The 19,606-nt window shown below is 33.1% G+C and overlaps 1 protein-coding gene across 1 annotated transcript in view; it reads right to left on the bottom strand.

The window, feature by feature from the left end:
• LOC135849868 (uncharacterized) overlaps positions 1–19,606 on the bottom strand; it is a 67,076-nt gene that overhangs the window by 4,640 nt on the left and 42,830 nt on the right. The window contains exons 3-5 of the mRNA XM_065370498.1: positions 4,347–4,562; positions 2,222–2,359; positions 505–641 (exon numbers count right to left, since the gene is read on the bottom strand). Coding sequence (XP_065226570.1) covers positions 505–641; positions 2,222–2,359; positions 4,347–4,562 — 491 coding nt within the window. The remainder of the gene's footprint in view (positions 1–504; positions 642–2,221; positions 2,360–4,346; positions 4,563–19,606) is intronic.

A 19,606-nucleotide genomic window follows, 5' to 3' on the forward strand; every position in this document is an offset into this window, starting at 1 on the left:
AATATCGGGTACCCCTAAGAAAGTTTTTCATTAAAAATATGGGTTGGCAACGTGAAATAGATGCGTATGATTGGTGGAATGTTATCTCTCCGGTCCAGCAACCAATCATGTGTTATCATTATTATCATTCACTGTGACCAACCGAAGTATTTTAGTAGAAAACTTGTTTAGGGGTACCCGATATTTCTGTCCACCCTGTACATCAATAAGTAGGCAGCCTAGGCACCTACCTACATTACAATTTTGTATTTATCTAAAAAAAAACTTTTGTTCTCTTTTCCAAAGATTTAACAGACAATGACTGCATAATAGACAATAAACCTCAATAATACTATAGAATTTTGCCTAAAACTTCAATTTATTCGATTTTAACAATCAATTGTTTCAATATTTATAAATGGTAAAAGTAGAAATTATGACATTTTGATTTTTCATTCAACTGTTGACTCTTCGAGCTACAGTTTCTCTATAAACTTATGTAGGTTTTGGTGAAATTATACTTACAGTGGTATTGGGAATGGTGGTGGTGGAGCAATAGGAGGTGGATACCTACAAACGATTGTGATTACTTCGTCGCCATCCATCTCCAAACTCGAATGAAATCTCACAACGATGTTGTTGGTAAAAACGCGGGTAGGATTCTGCAAAAAACAAAAAAAAATTAATAAATAAAAATAACAATAATTGGTATACTATGCATACATATAGGTAATATGTCATTGTCATTACATCAATAGCCTAATAGGTGACGAGAGTGGATGAAATTACGAAAAAATACTGATTGGTTCATTATCAAGGGACACGTACGGCGATAAAATAATTGTAATTTTAATTCATCTCTTTCAAAAACAACAAGAATAAAAACAGTCTGATCTGATCATAAAATCAGAGATAGGCAACTTACATCACACACTGACATACCTTGATAAAATTTAAATTAATTTCCACATTCTACCCTTCCTTGTACAGTTGTACTTGTAGGTACGGTGATCAATTCATTTCAGGGAATCATTCATGAACGAATTGATTATGTTCATCATTTCATCATTTTTTCATCAATTTATGAGTTAATTTAATTCGTTCGTGAATGATTCACCAAAGCAAAAATTAATCAATTCGTTCGTGATCGTGAATGATTCACTAAAAATAAGTAAATGAATCAATTCGTTCGTGAATGATCCACCAAAAAATTAATCAATCCATTCGTTCGAGAATGATTTTAAAAACAATTAGGTAAATAAATCAATCCATTAGCGAAGGAGCTGCTAAATAATACGATTCAATTTATTTGCGAATGATTCTCCAAAAAGCAAGAATTATTCAATTCGTCGTTTCGTTCGTGAATGATTCGCCAAGTAAAATTCAAATCAATTAGACCATTAGATGATTCAATTAGTTCGCGAATCAGGCGAATGATTCACCAATAATTGGTCAATTCGTTTGCGAATGATTCACCAAAAAATTTGATCAATTCGTTCGTGAATGATTCACCAAAAATTAGGTAATCAATTCGTTCGCGAATGATTCTCCAAAAGGCAAGAATTATTCAAATTCGTTGTTTCGGAATGAAATGATTGATTCGCTAAAAATCAATATTAGATCATTAGATGAATCAATTCGTTCGCGAATGATTCACCAAAAATTATTCAATTCGTTCGTGAATGATTCACTAAAAATGAGCAAATGAATCAATTCGTTCGTGAACGATCCACCAAAAAAATGCTAATACGATAACGATTCAATTCGTTCGCGAATGATTCTCCAAAAGGTAAGAATTATTCAATTCGTTGTTACGTTTCGTTCGTGAATGATTCGCTAAAAAAAAATCAATACTAGATCATTAGATGAATCAATTCGTTCGCGAATGATTCACCAATAAATTGGTCAATTCGTTTGCGAATGATTCACCAAAAAATTTGATCAATTCGTTCGTGAATGATTCACTAAAAAATTGAAAATCAATTTTCAATTTGATGAATCAATTCGTTCTGGAATTATTCACTAAAGCTTAATGAATGAATCAATTCGTTCTGGAATGATTCACAAAAACTTGAAAAATGAATAAATCCGTTCGGAAATGATTCGAGTCTCTTTGCTTGAAATGTAACCTACTTCCTAGCTATTTTTTTTAAAACTTGTACGACTCAAGTAGTTTGTAAATTTGAAACAATATGTAATTATTTTTTCAAAGGGTGAGAATTCGCTGCAAAAATATATTCACCTGTATGGTTCCACATCCTTTCAAAGGTAAATCTATCCTGGCTGTTCTGGTTCCATTTCCACTAATAATACATGAGCTAGATCTGTCAAAATCTGCATATACGATTCCATAGAATGGATGCTCGAATTTCAAATCAATCTGGAAAAAAGAAATATAGGTAACTGAATTAAGCTTCGTCAGTCTTATTTAGCCTTTGTTGCCGTTGCTACTAAAGTATTTTTCTTGGTCATTATACGTAGTATTATGGGTATGCATTTGCTGTAACTTCTTTGTTGAATAAGTTGCCTATTCACTGCCCCTGATTTTATTTGGCATATAACTCGTGATTTTGAGAAAGCTTCTACGAAAAGTTGATAAGCATTGTATTTTTTATTTTTTGAAGCAGGTAAGTAATTTTTTCAACACATGAAAAATTTTAAACGAAAAAAAAAAAAAAAAAAAAAAAAATTACAAATGATTAAACCAACCAAACTGCATACATTAGTCACGCAATGCGAAATCCTGTAACCTTAACGATCCAAGTAAATAAATTTGCATACTCAGAATCCTGGTTCGCAATTTTTACCAACTATGTAATGTAATAAAGGAAATGTGGAACGTTTGCAACCAAAAATTTATATCTAAATAGTAATTAGTGCATTGGTTTCTCTCAAGAGATGTAGGTACGTAGACGTACGTTTACCTAACTATGGAAATGATTCGCAAATGCAAAATTGGCAAATCAATTTTGTAATAAATTTCATTACCTAAATGCAAACGTTGCTTTATTTTAACGCACCAACAAACGCAGGACAATAAAATATTTTAAACATTCGGTGGCCCAGTTGTTTTTTTTTCAAATCGAAAATAAATATTCGAATATTTATTTCAAACGCCTCAAATAAATTTACAAAACAGGTTGCTTGTAAATTTTAACGAAGTATTTGCATGAGAGAAAAATTATCAGGTGATGCATATTGCACACGGCGATGAAAATTTCAAGACCCTGTTGACTTTTGAATAAAAACAGCTTTCTAGAAAATTGATCTTGAAATGTTAGGTAGGTCAACCTGAGGAATTATTCCATTTGAACAATTCCTTTTTGTTTTTATTAAACTATTATTTCAATTGCAATGATTTTTTTCTGATTCAATCCCTTTTTATTTTTATTAAGCTATTATTTCAATTGCAATGATTTTTTTCTGATTCAATTTTTTATCTTCTTGCTTATCAAGTTTTTCATTTTTTTTAAAAAATAATCTCATTTCGTTTATTTACCTACATTTATTCTTTTTTTTTCAAATGATGTTTAAACATGTCTTCATTCGTTAAAATTCCCAGTAAAATGGAGATATTTGTGCAAAAAAAATTACAACTAATAAAGACAAAACTGAATTTTTTCACACTTCTCATAAGCCTGAAGAAAAAAATTTTCCCTAATTTGTACCGCCCAATTTTTCATTTATTTACCATTTATCAAGCATTAAAAACTATAATAGAAGTACATAGACAAAATAAAATTGATCGTAAAATTATAAGCATTATCTTTACAAAATATCTAAGTATTAAATAAAATAGAATTTTAATGAATATCGTCGCTTTTACTCAACAATATTCGTATATTTTGTTTTTCAACTTTTGCTTCAACTTGTAAATTCTTTAATGTACGTTACTACGTAGTACGTAGTTATAGTTTTGCTGAGAATTCGAAAAATTCTATTTTTTTTTAGCTCTTTCAATGATAAATACATAGCTCGTTTAATATATCAACCAAAGTAGGTATTACATACTCTTATAAAAAGATATTATACCTTTGGAGAAACAAAAAACAACACATCGAATGAATGTGTATGTGAATAATTTGCGAAAATGATACCTGCAGATTTTCATACGTTTTTAAACACAATTTATATTGTATTTGTAGAATTTCTCTTTATAATTATTATCATTAGGCCTACCAATGTAGGTGCTCTCTTAGATAGGTAAGTATGTAGTATGTTTATAGTAATTTTTTCATTTGGTTATGATACGATAGAATAAAACGAAAGCATTCCATAACAATATACTTAATATGTGAGCATTCAAATGTACTCATTAGAAAATAATTATTAAAATATAGAACAACTAAGTGATCTGGTTACATTACCTGCATGTATCCAGCAGCGCAATTCAACGCAGCTTTCGTTCGGTTAAGGAAAATAATCGGAGCTATGTCATCTAGCTTTGTAATTTTTCCATCCAAGATGGTGGATTCTGGTAAACCATCTCCGGTGTATTCGATGCTATTGGCTTGATTATCGTAATTGGACTGCGAAACCGCAGCACCGATTAAAAATCCGATTGAAATAATTTGGCACCACATCTGCAAGAAGAAAAGAAAAACACAAACTTATAGTGCTCGCTCTATGTTTTCAAAAACTGGACATTTTCAAATAAATATTGGAAAACACATCGTAATTATTTTATTAGCTCGGATAGAGTTTGAGTCGTCACTAGCGTCGTCGATGTAAAAAAAAATATCTCAATTTAAGACTCGATAAAAAAAGCCATAGGTAGCTTTACATAACATGTCATTGACGTAGGTAGGTACATAAACACCGGAAAGGTAAAGAACAGTATGATTGCGCTATAACGTTGAGAATAATTATACTACATTATCGCACCATATAAGAGCTATACGTGTTTGTTTGTTTTTTCTCACTGGACTCGTCTCAGTAAGGTATACTGGACATTAAATACAATTTAAACTTCCGACATATTTAATACATATTTGTATATTTTCGCAGGGCCTACTTACGATTTAGGCTATCGCAGAATAAACTGTGGTAGGCTTAGGTACTCATTCTTATGGCGTACTTAATCTTATTCGGAACTAAGATGAGTTTTCCTATTCACCGAAATTTCGTAGTTCCAGCGTTATGCAATTTTCAAACAAGGGTGAGAACAAAATAGGTACCTAGACCTACCTACTTAATCGACTGTGCTGAGAGTAATCACTCAGGTACCTGTATACACGTAGATGTTTCCATTTTCTCATCCACTATTGGTCTTTGGCTTATATTAACTAAAAATCTTTTTTTTTTTTTTTTATCAACGGGTACCTACTTATCTTGGGAAATGAAACAAGTAGGATTAAACCAAATTAAATTTCAACCACCGAAATTAGAATTTAGAACCTTATACTTAATCAGCTCATCGGCTTGTCGAGAACTTCGATCAATCTCCCAGGAATAAAAACAAATTACCCGTAACGTTTATTTTGAATAAATTTGGCAAACATGACCATTGACCACTGAAGTTTTTTTTCTCGAATTTATGCGATATATGCGCAGACTACAGTCCACAGAGATAATATAAGCAATGGAAAAAAAAACGTTTCACGCATCACGAAGTAATAAAACTATTAGATTAATAATTTCACTGCGTAAGGAGTAGGTACCCAACTGTGTAGAAACAAAATGCGTTATAGTATACGCCAATAATTCCATCGCAGCACCTTTTGCTTTATACCATTTTATTCGTAATTATCGTTACTAATAATGACGGTCTTTTTGAGCACTGTTCTCACTTATAAGGTTATGGTTAGACAATTAGTAATGCAGCTTGTACCTACTCAGACTCCTCTAGATCTACTACGTAGTACGTAGTACGTACCTACGCTTTTAATAGTAGATATATTTTATTCGAGCATTCTGATGCACGCACTCATCTCTTGATTAGTCATGGTACCGCTATCACACATAATCAAACTTGACGTTTTACCTTTGATGCATTATTACGTTTTGGATGAAATTCAAGTAAAAAATGAATGAACGAACGAGACGTGCTACTTAAAAAGAACACAATTCGCATAGGTAGGTAATTCTTAATGTAATTTCGTAATAACCTGTTGAGTGTGGATAAAAGTTATTCCGGCGTTAATGATAGTCGCTGTCTATCAACCCTTCAAATATAACGCACTTATTTTCGTTTTACATGTACAAAGGGTTCGACATTGCACCGAAATGTTGTAATGGTAGGTCCGTAGGTCTCTTTAATGTCTTCCGCATCGACCTCACGTGTGATGAATATTTTTTTAGTAATCAATTTCATTACGGTGGGTAAATGATGTAAAAGTCTCCACGGCTCATTTTTTTTTTTTTTTTTTTGAAATTCTATGGTAAACGGTGCAAGTAGGTGAGTTGATCATTTTTCACAAGAGTTTGATTATTTTTCATAATTTCCAGTAAACGATTCAATTTCAACTAAAACACCTCAATAGAAACACAAATCTGGCTGATAGGATTTTCTTGGATTCATTAAAATTCAAGTAGTCCACTGCTTTTCAATTGGGATTGTAATCCTTTGTGATGTAAAATGTTCGTCCACAATTCCCATTCCATTTTGAAACTTCTTTTGGGGAAAGAATAATTTCATTTCCTTTGGATCTCTTCCTGCAGAAATGAACCCACTGACGTGATTTTGATGATTCAATGACAATACTGCTGATATTGCAAATCGTAGTTGCAAAGTGCAAGATTTGTCCTCACTTTAGTGGAATGGTCCAAAATGGTTGGTAATGGATGAAAAGGAGTGGCCCAAGGTGGAAAAATTTCCAAAATTCGTCGAACCTGATTTTGAACCTGCATTATTACTAGTGACAACTACTTGGTTGCTCCAAAATCAAGGGCTTTGTTTGGAGCTTTCAAACAAAGACCTTTGTCTTTGTAGGTCGGTCTGGTCTGGTCCTGACCAGAAATTTTCATCCTGGTATTCCTGGTCATGGGTCAGCAGAGGTCCAAAAACGGTCTAGGTATATTTTTCAGAAAGAAAAAAAACTTCTAACATATTAGATGAGTTGAAAAATGGGATTTTTGATTTCAGAATATTATTAAAACTTCAAAAGAAATTGAATCATAGGTAACAGAAATTTTTTGAAAATAGGCATGTAAACTGGCATTAAAAATTTGGAAAAATGGATGTGACTTGGGTCCAAAGTTCCAAACTGCAGTCATTGGTCCGATTTTTTAGAGAGGTCTTTGGTCTAGGTCTGTTCCTGGTATTTTTTCTGAAGAGGGTCATCTGTTTGGTTAATATTAATGTAAATTATGTTTCAGAGGGGTCAGGTCTAGTCCAGTCCACTCATCCACGTAGCACTGACGAGACATAGCACTGACGAGATCATCAGTTGCCTCAACAAAAGTATGGACATGATTTTACATGATTGTTGATTGAAAAAAGTCGGAACATTATCCACTAAGGGGTAATCTTGATAGATTAAAAATTGACACTATTTTCAAAAACTATGATGGAAATGCTGATGGTTGTCATTGCTGTCTACATTTGTATCTTACAATCATGTGCAAGATTTCGATATATTGTACTTAGATACCTTTGTAGACCTTATGATCAATATTGAAATTCAGGTTGTCTCGTTGATACGAAGTTGATGTCAACTATAATTATTGGGTCTACAAAAGACTGTACTCACTAGAGCTGAAAACGGTAATCTCTGACAGCAGGTAACTATTGTATCCGTATCATAAATTCTCGCTACTCGCTAGTAGCGGGTAGCGAGTTGAAAAAATGTTGCACCGGTTCACGATATAACTAGTAGCACATTGAATGTGTAGCCGGTGTACCGGCATGGCATTATCATTATCATCAATCATGTCAAACGTCAATCACACATACAAATGACAGGTGTCGAAGTGTAACTCCTCCCACTTACACATTATCAAATTTTGGGATGCGTGCGCAGACCAAGTGCAAAAACATTCGGGTTGTACTCACTATATGTGACGCGACGCGACAAAATCGACCTTCGAGCCGAAAATAAGTTTTTGAGTTATGGGGGGTTAAAGTTTTCAGTCCAGTTCTGCTCGTTTAGCGGAAGCGCTTGCGTTCTAATCAAGTTCTCTGGCTAAACTGAGCTAAACCTAGTCTTGGATAACGTTTCTTGCCTGTCTTGTGTGAATATCACGGGGTAAAATGGTTATTTACATTGATACAGGGGGCTCAGTCGTGATTGCGCTCATTTTTTCAATTTTTTATTTTATTTTTTCATTATTTCAATTTTGAAATCGATCTGGAGGCGAAACAAAGCGTTCTACGAGAAAAATACACCGAGCAAAGTTGTAGAGAATTAAATTTCCAAAAACCTATGAGAGGTTTATTTTTCTCCTAAATGCATAGTTTTTCCATTTTTCTCAAAAAACAGAAATTTTATGGTAATCAACATGAGGTTTTTGTTTTTTGAGAAAAACGGAAAAACTATGCATTTAGGAGAAAAATAAACCTCTCATAGGTTTTTGGAAATTTAATTCTCTACAACTTTGCTCGATGTATTTTTCTCGTAGAACGCTTTGTTTCGCCTCCAGGTCGATTTAAAAGTTAAAATAATGAAAAAATCAAAAAAAAAATTGGAAAAAATCAAAAAAATGAGCACACTTCTGACTGGATTACCATGTATATGGAGCTATGCAAATCATAGGGACTTCCGGGTGGTTTTAAATGATTTTTGAATGTCAGAGTACCAAAAATCCGTCAAAAAGTGAAAAATAATTTTTAGGTCCGAAGGTCGATTTTGTCCCGTCACGTCACATATGCTACTATCTATATCCAAATCAACCCGATACAACCACTAGCGGGTTTAGCTGGAATTATAACCAGATACCGGTTAGCAGGTAGCGTAACCGTTTTCAGCTCTAGTAGGTACCTATCTACAAAATGTCGTCATCAAGCAGATACTTCTGTAGATCTTGTAAGTAATGGACATCAACCATCTGGTTAATATTGATGAGGAAATAATTGATGTTGATTACAGGATCTATAAAATATTTTTAGAAATTTTGAGGTGTTGCTGACTCATTTGTCAATGTCTGAGTTGACAACACATTTAGAAAATTTTCCAAGTCCAGAATAAAATGGACTGACCTTATTCTTTTAAAACCTCACTATACTCAACAGTGTAATCCAGAGCAAATTTTTTTCTTTCAAACATTTTTTTTAGGGTGAAATATTTTTGAGAATAATTTTACTTAAATCAAAAAAAGAGTTTTGGGCACATTTTGCACATTTTCAATCAAAATTTGCTTCTTTACATTCGAAAAAATGACACCAATGCAGGGCTGTTGAATTGCCATAATTTATTCGCTGGTAAAATACAGACGGTATTTTACGGTATTTATGGTATTTTACTAATTTGGATACGAAGAATTATTTTTTGTAGTTTGACTTCAAAGTTCTGAACTTCTGACCTGCCTCTGAAGTAAATTTTCATCTGTTTTAGGTGTTACTTATTAATAAAGATTATAGAAAATTTTCCATGGACATTTTTTGGAAATTTATGGGGAAAATTTTTGGTAACTTTCAAATCATAAATTTCCATGGAAATTTGGAATTTAATGAAGGAAAGATGGAAAAGAAGTGTTAATTTGGCTTTTTGGTAAAATACCATAAAATACAGTAAAATACCGCCGTAATTTACCAACATAAATTACCTTACAGCCCTGCACCAATGTCGAGACTTTGTCGAGACAAAAAATGAAGGGAGATGACAGTATATTTTGATATCAACTTCTCGCTCATCAGGTATCGACATTGGTGTTGACAAAATGTTGTGTCGACAAGTGATGGATTAGAGATCTCATCTTTATTTATTCCATCAACTTTGACATCACTTTGAGATATGTGGGCAGTCTTGTGGGCATTTTTGGGTCCGGCAGCGGTCATCAGACCAGTTTTTTGGCCTGATTTGGGCTTAAAATTGGTTGAAATGAAAATCCTGAAACCAGAACCATAAAAAAATTTTAAAATCTGAAACCCATCCTGAAACCAAAATAAAAATTTCTAGAAGAACAGAAATAAAACAAAATCCAATCCCGAAATGAATAAACTTTGATCCTGAAACCAAAACCGAATCCCAAAATTGTTTTGGATGACACAGCTCTGTGAGAATGTGTTCAACTATTGTAAAACTAAGAATATCAAATGGAAACTATTGCCAGAATATGCTCCTTACCTTGGCAGGGCAGATTTTATGAGTGACTAATTTCTCAAGTTAAATCATGTCTTAGAAAAACTATTTTTCAAAGTAAATTATTGGGCAAATCAATTAAAAATAGTTATAATATAAAACTGCATCAGTTTTATGAGAATTAATCACAAAATTTAAAATTCATGAAAAAAAAAGAAATTGATTTTAGCAATGCATGTTCTCCACCATCACTAATTATGAAATCAATGCACCTGATCTAATTTTTAATTTCCTTTACTTATTTGTAAATTGATGGTGTATCAGCTAAAAGTTTGAAGGCAAAAGCTTGATACCAAAAGTTTAAAGCTAAAAGCTTAATGAAATATAACTAAAAGCTGTTCAATTGAAAATATAAGGCTAAACCATTGGAAGCCGAAAGTTTGGCCAAAGCAAGCCGTAAAAATCAAGATAGCTGAAAGCTAAAGCCAAAAGTTTTAATTTTGAAATTTCAAGCTAAAAGCCAAAAGCTGAAGTTTCATTTAAGGTTTTTCATCCCTGATATTCTGTAAGGAATTAAAATGTATACCTAATCATCGATTGTAGGTAAAGTAGGTAGGTAGGTAAGTGTAGTATTCTGAATATTGGATAGAGTCGTAGGAGAGACAAAAAAAGAAACGATGCCATGAGAAGAAAAGAAGGATGGAGGAAATGGAAAGACACTTCAAAAAACCAAATTTTTTCCTCAATTTTAATCTAACTCCCCCCTCCCCCATTTTTTTCATCAATTTTTGAAAGTTTTGCCAATTTTCGAAGAGAAATACAATATTCTATATTTCATCAGGATTGTATTTAGTACCTATGACTTAAAGAAGGCAGAGCATGCTCTATCTTCACAATCAGGTGCAAAATGCCCATTTATAAGAAGTTCGCTAATTTTGCCTCTAAAATGAGCAATTTTTTCCATCATTAACGCATATCAACGAAATGAGTAGTCTCTTGCTAAAAACGTAGGTAGTATGGTACGAAACATCTGAATGCATTTTGTAAAACACACATACAGGTACGTTTTTCGTTGTGCCAACATGTACGTAAGAAGTTTTGATGCAAGTAAGTAATGTACCTATATTGCAACGTTAAATCTTCACGACTGAAAATTAATTTCGTGAAAAAGACATTTAAGGCTAAAGCAAGCATCGATATAATAAATTTAATGGCGGTTCTCCTTGAAACTTGTTATTTAATCCAGTTTTGCGCTCCTACGATATTTTTATAACAAAAGCCAGTTACACCGCTTACTGTTCTGCATACATACACCTATACTACCTAAGTATATACGACATACTCGTATATCCATTTCGAAAAAAAAAAAAAAAAAACAGAGAAAAACAGTAAGTATTTTATTGTTTAACGAAGTATATTTTAATTTCCGTCGAAGGCCTTATTATAATTACCGCGAGCCAAAAGCGAGGGGTAGATGAAAAACATTATCGGGTACATATCGCAGAAATGCAGGATACGCGAGATTAATTATAATCGTTCGTGTATTTTAAGATTTCTGCATTCTTTATATAATGCTTTGATGATGATACGATCACACACTGAATTTTCAATATGCGTACAGAAAAGTAGGTATCTTCTCCTGTCGTTGTGATTCGCTTCCCTGTTCGCTAATCCAGATAATAACTCTGTGATAACAGTTTCTCTCATTCTCGATAAACTCGTATGCCAATAATCGTATATGTCGTTGTACTACCTACTCGCGTACCTAGACCTACTACATTCATATGCATATTTAATGCGGATAACACGTTCCAGACGTTTTAAAAATGCGATCTGTAATTATTACTCTTGTAGCGGTAAAGTACCTACGGAAATTGAAGGCGTCGAAATGTTTTATTTTTGCTTAAATAGGCACAAGGACGATTCTCATCGGTGAATTCAATAATGCTATTTCGACATTATCTCAACTGATGGAATTTCAAGTGCTCCAAGTTCAACAATGGGAAAATCTGTATGCTGATTTAAATCTGTCTAGGGGTCCTAAACTTTGGTCGAAAGTTTTATTATTAAGTGGAGAAGATGGGATTCCAACAAGTAGGTAGTTATGTAGACAGATAATTTTGAACTTGAAACTCTGTTGGGACCACAACCAACATTAACTAGATCAAAAGATCAAGAGATGAGAGTATGTACTTCATAGCTCAAAATTTCAAGAGGTGAAGTTCATTTTTGAAGCTTTGGGAATGAAATAAATTTTTTTCAATGCAAGAAATTGGCTGGAATTTTTCAACTTGAAATCAGAAGAGGACAAAAACGAACACAAGAAATAGAAATATTTTGAAACGGAAATTCCTCTGGTAAACACCCTCTCGCTGACTAATTGATATGACAAATTTTCAAAAGAAGAATAAACAAATTACTAGATTGGGTGATTCACTTCCTCTAACAAAATTAATATGTATAGCAAAGAACTGGCGAAACCTTGAATTATTCCATCAAACTGACCATGCACTTACATTTTAACACACTGTTAAGGTGTGTCATGCTTCAAGAAGGAGCCTATTAGCACCTCGAGACATATACTCGTAGTTATCGAAATATTTTTATCCATAATATAAATCTATACACGCGTACGTATTATTCATACATTTCGATAAACCTTTCATAGGTACACCCTATGACGTATTTCACAAGCGTGTAAAAATCTTTTGATCGTTGACATGTCACTATAACAAGACGAGGCGGAGAAAAAAAAACTTACTATAGATCTTAATCATCCAAAGACATTAAGATGCACAATGTGTTGCAATGTAAGCATCGCACACTTGGGTATCTGATCACTGTGTGTGTGTTAAGAAGGGAAAAAAACATCGTATGAAATTGTTATTAAATTCTGTGTTCGACACGTACTACCTTACCTACCTAACAGGTGCACAGGGTACGAAATACGAATACGATTCACCAAAGTTTTTCGACGTTAAAACGTGGTCAGAGTATCAAGATGACTCGAACGGATATTTCACCAACTAATCAATTACCCACTGGATATACAAACACAAATTCGCACAAAGATGCAAAAATTTTTCCAAAGTACAAAAATACGTGGGTGTACCGAAACGTTTGCTTAGCGGTCTTTACATAATCGCTAGTCCATTTATGGCTTACCTACGTTAAAAGTACTATTTGTACGAGTGTATCGCCAACGTTCGAGTGACTTGAACGCTGGTATAGAGTCGAAGCCGAAGCAGTTCATGTATATACAAACAAGTCGCCTACCTTGTGAGCAATGATTTGCCTGGAATTCAATTCGTGATTCATTTCTTTTTCTCGCAGTTTTACATTTTACATAACAAGTCGACGTTTCGAGTGTCGATAATTTATTCCGAAGCAACGCGAACGAAATTTCGTGAAGTCATTAAATTCTCGCGATTAACCCAAACCAGTCGGATTATCGTATTTTTAAACGGAATATTCAACTTTGGAAACACACGTACAACTGGACTTCGGTTATTTTTAACCACGTGAAAATTTCCGTCAACTTTCCTCACCAAGTCTGACTCATCTGATGTAGTTGTAACTTTACGTATCGATTCTGCGAACTATCAAACCTATTAAGATATAAAATTTTTCTCATTTTTTTTTTTTACCAACATGCGAATAAATTATACACAAGAGTAGGTAAAGTAAAAAAAAAGTTCATTATTACAAAAGTGGCGAGTAAATACCTTTATGAACGTAATCATTATATGATGAAGATACTATAAGAAGATATACCTTACCTACATAAAACAAACGATAAATAATTTATCGACTTGGTTGAATGGCCAATCGTAAAATATTACTTCTCTCTCCCATCTCCCATAATATACATACTTGGGCATGCCTACAATCCATTTGCTCATCGTTTTTGATGAGTTCATATGAAATATGATCAATGATTCGAAATTTCAAGTTCAAAGAGGAAACGAACGAAAGCATTAAAAGATAGCGAACGTTTATTTATCTCTCGTAATCAATTCGTTTCAAGTTATCCAATTTGTACGAAGTAGGTACCTATACCTGCTCTTGCATTTATGATTTCTCATAATTGTGATATTGAACCTTGGAGTTTTAATTTACGACATAATATCAACTCGATCATTAAATAACTTTATTACGATATTCGATCAAAAGCAAATTAATAAAAAGTTACTTTGTAAGAAAATACTAAAGGTATCCAATGTATGTAGAAAGAGGTGATGGGAAGCAAAAATTAGAGGTCTGTAGTTGGCACAAAAACGACCAGAGCAATCATGGAAAGTAATTAGGGGTTAAAAATGTCGTTATAAAAATTGATTTATTCCTCCATTGCCTCGTTAATATTTATGTTGAAATATCATGAAACTAAAATAATTTTTTCAAATTTGGAAGGTTTTACACTTACCTACCTACTTACTCGAAATAAATTGTAGAATTTCAATACCTATATTTTAATTGAATTGATTAAACATATTTTTATTCCAATTTCTAAAATAAAAATTGTCAAGATTGCTTAGAACTTTCCTAAAATTTTCTGTAAATCAAAAAAATTAAAATAAGTAAGTAGGCGTACTTATAATAAATAAACATTCTTATAGTTCAATAAAACAGAAAAGGAAGATGGAAAGGAGAAGTCAATTGAAAAGCCTTTTTTTTTTATCTACAGGCAAGCAAACCAAATATGAACAATAATTATCTCATTATTACCCTCTCCCCCTTCACGAAAATAAATAACAATCGTGTTTCAGCTATTTTAGAGCCTCAAAAAAATTACCATTTTTTCCCACAAATTTCGAAATTTTGTTGTGGAAGGGTCAAAAATGAAATTAGGATCTATAACTTCTGATGATGTTTTCGTTTTAAAACTCTCGAAATTCTAAAGACGAATTGTACAACGACATGAATGAAGCTGCTCAAGAAGGCAGAATTACCGAAGAACAAGCTGAACAAGGTAAAAAAGAAATCTTCGAATACAAAGATATTTTCGAACTCAATCCAGGTGAGTATAAAGATCCTCCAGTGTAATTTAATTTCATACCCGGAAATGGACACCTAAAGCCATTTATTGGCAAGAAATACATACATTTATAGACCATCTAAAAAGCTCAATCCAGCTTCAACGATGAATCTATGTAAGCTCATTGCAGCAAATATTGTTAGACCATCCAAATTAGTTCAGATTAATATGTTAGCTGTTAGAATCAAAAGATCTGGTGATTTACAAATATGTCTCTCCCTCTCTCCACAGATGAATTAAATAAATATCTGGAAAACCTCAAAACAGAACTGGTGACAATTGATTGTGTAATTTTCAACCACTCAAAAGATAATTTCTTTTGCACTTTGGCGGTTGGATTTTACATCTGGCTTTTGGCAGCTGGTATCAGACGAAGAATCATGTAAATACACAGCTTTTATCATCAATGGCCAAGTAGGTAGGTACCTATATGAATTCTGTAGACTTCCCATATGGATTAAAGATCTCATTAGTAGGGAACTATAACCCAGGTATGTCAGACGGCCATTTTGTTCCTGGTTTGACGAACTTAGCATTGCAGTATATGGGAATTCGGCAAACTTTAACTGCGTATATCTTCAAAACCGTGCACTTTTACAACTTTTTCATAATAACATCTTTGAAAGAGAATTGAACGAGCTTTCCAATGGTATGCTACATGTATCAATTGAAATACATTTAATTGTTTTGAATTTCAGTCATTTTTCAGCACTTCATTTTTGGGTTAAAAATACAGTAAACTTCGCTTAATGTTATAACGTTTGTCCCAGCCCATTTTAATAACATTAAGCGACTTATAACATAAACCGATTGAAATGTAATGGGATATAAAAGATCGGGACCAGTCGATTTTAATAACATAAAGCAATTTATAACATTAACCGTTATAATAATAAGCGAAGTTTACTGTAGTTTGAAATTGTGTGAAATTCACAGCATGTGCTCTAATTCAATGATTACTTTCATTCTATGCCAGAAATTCCGTCATAAAAACCTTGAATCGAAAAACAACAATTTTTTTTCGTGAGGAACAAAATGGGAGTCTGACATACCCGGGTTACAGTACCTTACTCATTAGGAGAGTTTGTCCATATGTGACCCACTCTGACAAAATCGACCATTTCGACAAAATTTCAAAAAATGTTTTTTTTGGTCAAAAATCTGATCTTTCAACCCTTAAAATTCATTTTAAACATTACTTTGGACACTTTTTTTTCGTCAAAATGGTAGATTTTGTCAGAGTGGGTCACATATGATATAATGATGAATCAAGTGATACTGGATCAAGAAGGCGAATCAAAATTTGTCAATGATGTAAATAAGTCTCCAGCAGTAATTTTCAAAGAAACCCTACAGCAGTTACCAAGTACAGTACAGTCCCGCTTAATGTACAGGGTACCCAGAAATATCATGAACCCCAAAGAAAGTTTTTTTATAAAAAATATAGGCTGGCAATGTGAAATAGATGCATATGATTGGTGGAATGTTATCATCACAGTCCAACTAAAGCTCTTTAATACAAGTATGGAAATAGATTATGCTCTCAAGAAAGTCATAGCATTTTATGTATGTGTTACGTACTGCGCATGGCAGGTTGGTGTAGTCACGCAGTGGAGCAACCAATGAGGTGCAACGTTGTACGTGAACAGCTGATTTAACGCATGCGCAGTATGTAAAACTTACGTAAAATGCTACGACTTTCTTAACCCGCCGCCCTCAACATGGTGACAATTGTCACAAACCGGTTTCTCCATGCGTTCGCTCCGCAGGAACGAGTGATAGGGTAGTAACGACTCCTGGTACATATGCGTGTATGTTCTGCCGTTCATTTGCCGTGTTCAGAAGGTTGCCTACTTTTTTATTTTAAGGGGCAGAAATTTTTGAACAATTTTTGTACAGACCAGAAGCTCGAAATTTTTTGCCCCTTAAATTGAAAGGATAGGCAAATTGCTGTGCACAAGCAAGTTGGACATGGACACACAATTGTCAGTGAGGAGTCAAAATGATTCCACCTAACTTTAACTTGAAAAAAATAAAATATCAGTAAATGTGGAAAATACGATTTTTTTTCAAAAATGTTTGCCCCTTAAAATAAAAAAGTAGGCAAAATGCCCAACATAAGAAATTAATGGTGCAACCTTTACGCACCCCCTCTAGATACCACAATGCCTGAATGCCATACCATATTTTGTTCTGGCACAGGAAAATTAATTAGTCGATGGCATTTTTTCATGTTGAGGGTGGCGGGTTAAGAGCATAATCTATTTCCATACTTGTATTAAAGAGCTTTAAGTCCAGCAACCAATCATGTGGTATCATTATTATCATTCACTGTGACATCTGTGACCAACCAAAATATTTAGCAGAAAACTTTGTTACGGGTTCACAATATTTCTGGGCACCCTGTAGTCGAGGTTAATATGTAGAATACCCAATTCGGATAATGGAATCGAAATGGGTTGGGATGGAACACTTGCATCTTCTTACATGTCAATTTTATCGCTTATTGTAGTGAAAAAGAGCATTGAGTTTGGTTAACAGAATTGATTAAACTTAGAAAGTTGGAGAAACTCATGGAAATTTGACAAAATTTAACAAAAAGTGGATGAAAAAGACGTGTTTTTTTAAACATGTTAAAATGGCATAAAAACACAAAATGAAGGTTATTTTGTAATGAGTAAAAATTGACAAAAAAGATGAAATTTCAAATTTTTGTAAAATTTTATCAAAATATTGTCCAAAAAAAAGTTCAAACATATTAAAAGACTAAATGTACCTAACTAAACAACCAAAAAAGTACTGAAATCAACTCCTAAAAACATCAAAAAGTGATTAAATTTCAACAGAATTTGGAATTTTGTGTATTATTTTTATCCTTTAGCTTTCGCTGGTTTATAGAATGAAACTTGAAACATACCAGGTCCCAACTAAATTCTAATAAATAAGTACGAGTAGAAATTGAAAATTTAATTGTGAAAATGATGTAAATTATTCTGAAGGAAGTCCAAGCTTATTTATATGACGAGGGGAAAGCCCACATACAAGTAGGATTTTCGTAGTATGAGGTTATAATGCTACAAGCAAAGATATAGGATACATACTTCGAAATTTTTTCGACGTTTTTTTATTGGACTGCTTATTAGAATATCCAGGTTAATAGAATTAGAAGTAGGTGTAGGTACCTTGGTCCAAACCAATTCCATTAAGCAGGGACTACTCTACATGTTTTCAAATTAATTCAGAAAAATGGATTGAAACTAAATCCAAACAAAACACCTGTCTTCTTTAAGAAACATGCAGACACTGTGATGCAGAACACTTAGGTTTTATTTTAGCTGAAAACAGCATTGTAAAACAGTTTATTAAGCATAAAAAACTTCTCAAATTAGAAGGACCAATACCAAAACTGGTATTTGAACTTACAAAATAATGTAAAGAAATGGCCGATGGGGTTGTTTTTGAAATGGAGATTTGAAGTGAAGTGAATACCTAAACCTATTCCCATTTGTACCTAAATTTTGATTTTTTGAAACGATACTTCAGCATATCTGAATTTAATTTTGGAATCTTGCATTGAATTTTCAATTTATTTATTCTTTTCTTCCATCATCCCAAGAACTGAAACAAGTAAGTACAACTACAAGAGTGCAAATGATTCCCTTATCCTGACAATTAATCTTTTTACAGGGGTAAAGGTGGATTGTAGTAAAAGAAATCAGTGAGTATAGCAGAAGTTTCTATTCACACTTTGTAAGCTGAGAATGATTTTCAAGGTCTATCTTGGTCCAGTACTCAGACAGACAAAAAAAGAACAATCTCTGCAAATAAAAAGTGCAAATACTGTAACAGCATACAGTATCATCTACTTGACTATTCTTAGAAACATGAGCACCAATTCACTTTTTTTTTACAACCTATTTTGCCAATATTAATCATCGTCATCTTTGGTTGAATTTGCACACGCCTAGATAGATACCTATAAATGATGTAATCAAATTTGAAAAATAATGACAAAATGTAGAATAAATTTCAATTTACCATCCGTATCCGTCCAAAATATCAATAACTGATAAATTGGTTGGACGGCCGCCAGTCGATTATCACCGAAGCGTTTCGCAGCAGCACTTGGGAAGAGACTAGATTATACCTACTTAAAACTTTGCATTACAATTTGAGATTTTTTTTTCGCAGTCTGTTACAGCTTACAAGGCCAATATTCACTTTCACTTTAACGAGTACGCGAAGCTTAACACTTGATCTTTGTTATAGTATAGTAGTAGGTATAGAATGTCTGCGCAAGTACATATTAATTTATAGGTCCGAATACTGTTATTTCCGAAGCGTGGTCGACTTATCGAAATGCTCATAATCGTTTATATCGTGAACCTAGCTATAGGTTTTGCAATCGACAGTC

This window comes from Planococcus citri, chromosome 1 (genome assembly GCF_950023065.1).
Source record: "Planococcus citri chromosome 1, ihPlaCitr1.1, whole genome shotgun sequence".
Taxonomy (NCBI): Eukaryota; Metazoa; Arthropoda; class Insecta; order Hemiptera; family Pseudococcidae; genus Planococcus; species Planococcus citri.